Source organism: Bison bison, unplaced genomic scaffold (genome assembly GCF_000754665.1).
Source record: "Bison bison bison isolate TAMUID 2011002044 unplaced genomic scaffold, Bison_UMD1.0 scf7180017864295, whole genome shotgun sequence".
NCBI lineage: Eukaryota > Metazoa > Chordata > Mammalia > Artiodactyla > Bovidae > Bison > Bison bison.
Genome location: NW_011494867.1, coordinates 9,854,558 through 9,857,128, shown reverse-complemented (window position 1 = coordinate 9,857,128; position 2,571 = coordinate 9,854,558). Strand labels below are relative to the sequence as shown.

The following is a 2,571-nucleotide window of genomic DNA, read 5'->3' as shown; positions in this document are numbered from 1 at the left end:
GGCAATGGCACCCCATTCCAGTACTCTTGCCTGGAAAATCCCATGGATGGAGGAGCCTGGTGGGCTGCAATCCATGGGGTCCCTAAGAGTCGGATACGACTGAGCGACTTCACTTTCACTTTTCACTTTCATGCATTGGAGAAGGAAATGGCAACCCACTCCAGTGTTCTTGCCTGGAGAATCCCAGGGACGGGAGAGCCTGGTGGGCTGCAGTCTATGGGGTCACAGAGAGTCGGACACGACTGAAGTGACTTAGCAGCAGCAGCAGCCCTGCAGGGGAGCGTTAGAGCCTGTGGGCGCCTGCACGGTCTCCCGAGTGTAAGTGACATGAGGGTGAGATCCGGACCGGCTAGTGAAGGCCGGGCAGTCCTCCGAGAGCAGTGCAGCCTGGAGCTGGGAAGCACAGACTGGAGTCAGGCTGCCTGGGTTTAGATCCCAGCCCTTCTCTTTTCTGGCTGCTGCCCGGGACCAGGGACGGCCTCCCCTCTCCTCCCATTTTCTTCATCATTAGTGACAGTGACCAGCTTGGCAGGCCTGGTGAGGACTGAAGGAGTTAAGAAGAGACAAAAGCTGATGACAGGGCCTGGCCTGGGCGCTCGCTCACTGTTGCATCATGGCTGTGGTTGTGTTTCCTCAGGACAGCGCGCCGCACGTGGCCAAGGCTCTGCTCTGGGAGCCGGACATGCCTGGGCCCCTGCCCTTGCTGCCTCCTGGTCCCGGTAAGGAGCTTGGGCTGGGGGCCCCGAGCTGCTCCCACTCACTGCTTCTTCCGCAGCTCCTGCCCTGAGGCCTTCCCCCCACACCCCCTGCCGATTCCTTCCACCCAGCAGGGTCCTTGGCACCTCTGGGCACTGGGATACCTGGTTCCATTTCAGTCCCTTCCCAGCCTCCCTCTTCCCTCAGATCCCTGGGACCCCGGCCTGACTGCCAAAGATCTGCTTTTCCGGGGAGGCTACCAGTTCCGGAGACATCCCCGAGCCGTGCTGGATGTTACTGAGCAGGTGCGCGGGCCTGCCCGGTGGACAGTGCCGTGGGCCCGGGGCTATGCCTCCTGACCCGGCCTCCTCTCCTCCCGCAGATCAGCCGGTTCTTGTGGAACCACGGAGACATAGCCTTTGCACCCCTGGGGAGGCTACTGCTGGAGAATTTCAAACTGGAAGGAGCACATGTGAGTAACCCTGGCTGGCCAGGACGGGGGAGGCGCCCCACTTCTCATCGGGGTGGGCCCTAGGGCATGTGAGCTTGACGAGGCCTTTCCACACAGAGCCGCTCTAAGACGAAGACAGTGGTCAGTGTGAAGAGGCTACACCAGGACCTCGGTGGACACCAGCCCTGGGGGCAAGTGGCTAGTGAGAGAGGATGGGTTGGGTAGGCCTAGCCGGTGGTGGGGCTCTGGAAGGATCCAGGCCAGGATGCTGGTTCCCATCAACATTTGCTTCCACCCTCCCCAGGGCGAGCACGAGCCACGCTCTTCCTCATACAAATCGCGGCTGTGCTAGCAGTGCAGGGGCAGAAGGACTGCAAGCTCATGGAGCGCAGACATGGCTGCGTCCAGGCGTCAGGCGTTACAGGGCTTTGCCTTGACCCTTCACCTTCTCACCCACTAGCCTCTGCTTGGCTGAGTTCCTAGGCAGACTGTCTCCAGGTGGCAGCAATGTGGTTTGATTCCAGGGAGAGGCCACTGATTCCAGGGAGAGGGCTAGTGGCCTTCCTGAGGCACCAGCAGAAGTCCCAGGAAGGGTGTGCTTGGCTCAGTTTGGCTTGGCTTGGGTGTCATGCCAGGCGTGAGCTGATCACTGTGGCTGGGGTGACTCCCAAGTGCCCAGGCCTGGGTCGTATGACTGTAGCACGGGAATAGGGTGGGGTGCTCTCGCAGAGGAAGGAGTTCCAGGTTGATTTAAGCACGCGTCCGCTGCACTGGGCCCCCCGGGCCGGCCTGACCGTCCCGCCGTCCTCTCGCCCCAGCTGTCCCTGGGCTTACCTCAGCCAGCGCCAGCGCCGGTTCTCCATCCTTGGGGCCCCGATCCTGAGCACGTCGGTGGCGAGCCTCCTGGGAGAGCTGCTGCATGAGGAGCTGGCCCTGCGCTGGGAGCGGCTGCTCCTGGATGATGCCTGCACTGGGGGCGCGCTGGCCTGGGTGCCCGGCAGGACCCCCGGGGCCGGGCAGCTGGTCTACCCCGTGGGCGGTGCCATGGACACACTGTGTATCCTCCCTTGCTGAGCACAGGCCAGGAATGGGCAGGGAGTTGTGGGCCTCAAGCGGCCGTAGCTTGTGAACGTGTCCTTAGCAAGATGCCCAGGTTTCCAGAAGGTCAGTCTGACTCCAGAGAGCGAGCCCCAGGTTCTCAGCGACCCTGGCCGTATCCAGCTCCGGGGACCCGTCCGGCAGGTGGTGACCCGCAGTGTGCAGGGAGAAGGTAAGCCTGTGGACGCCTCCCTTGGCTGCTCACTGACCTGCTGCTGACCCTGACCCTGACCCTGACCCTCTCCCTCCTCCAGCTTTGCTGGCTGTCCGCTCTGACCACCACTGTGGCCTGTGGAAGGTCAGCACGCCGGGGCAGCCGGCCCCCC

At 62.8% G+C, this 2,571-nt stretch overlaps 1 protein-coding gene across 1 annotated transcript in view; it reads left to right on the top strand.

Annotated features, from left to right (window-relative positions):
* The window catches only part of TAF1C (TATA box binding protein (TBP)-associated factor, RNA polymerase I, C, 110kDa), a 9,904-nt gene that overhangs the window by 4,137 nt on the left and 3,196 nt on the right, over positions 1–2,571 (top strand). Inside the window, 7 exon segments of the mRNA XM_010850863.1 lie at positions 638–719; positions 904–1,001; positions 1,079–1,168; positions 1,265–1,338; positions 1,966–2,204; positions 2,301–2,417; positions 2,500–2,564. Coding sequence (XP_010849165.1) covers positions 638–719; positions 904–1,001; positions 1,079–1,168; positions 1,265–1,338; positions 1,966–2,204; positions 2,301–2,417; positions 2,500–2,564 — 765 coding nt within the window.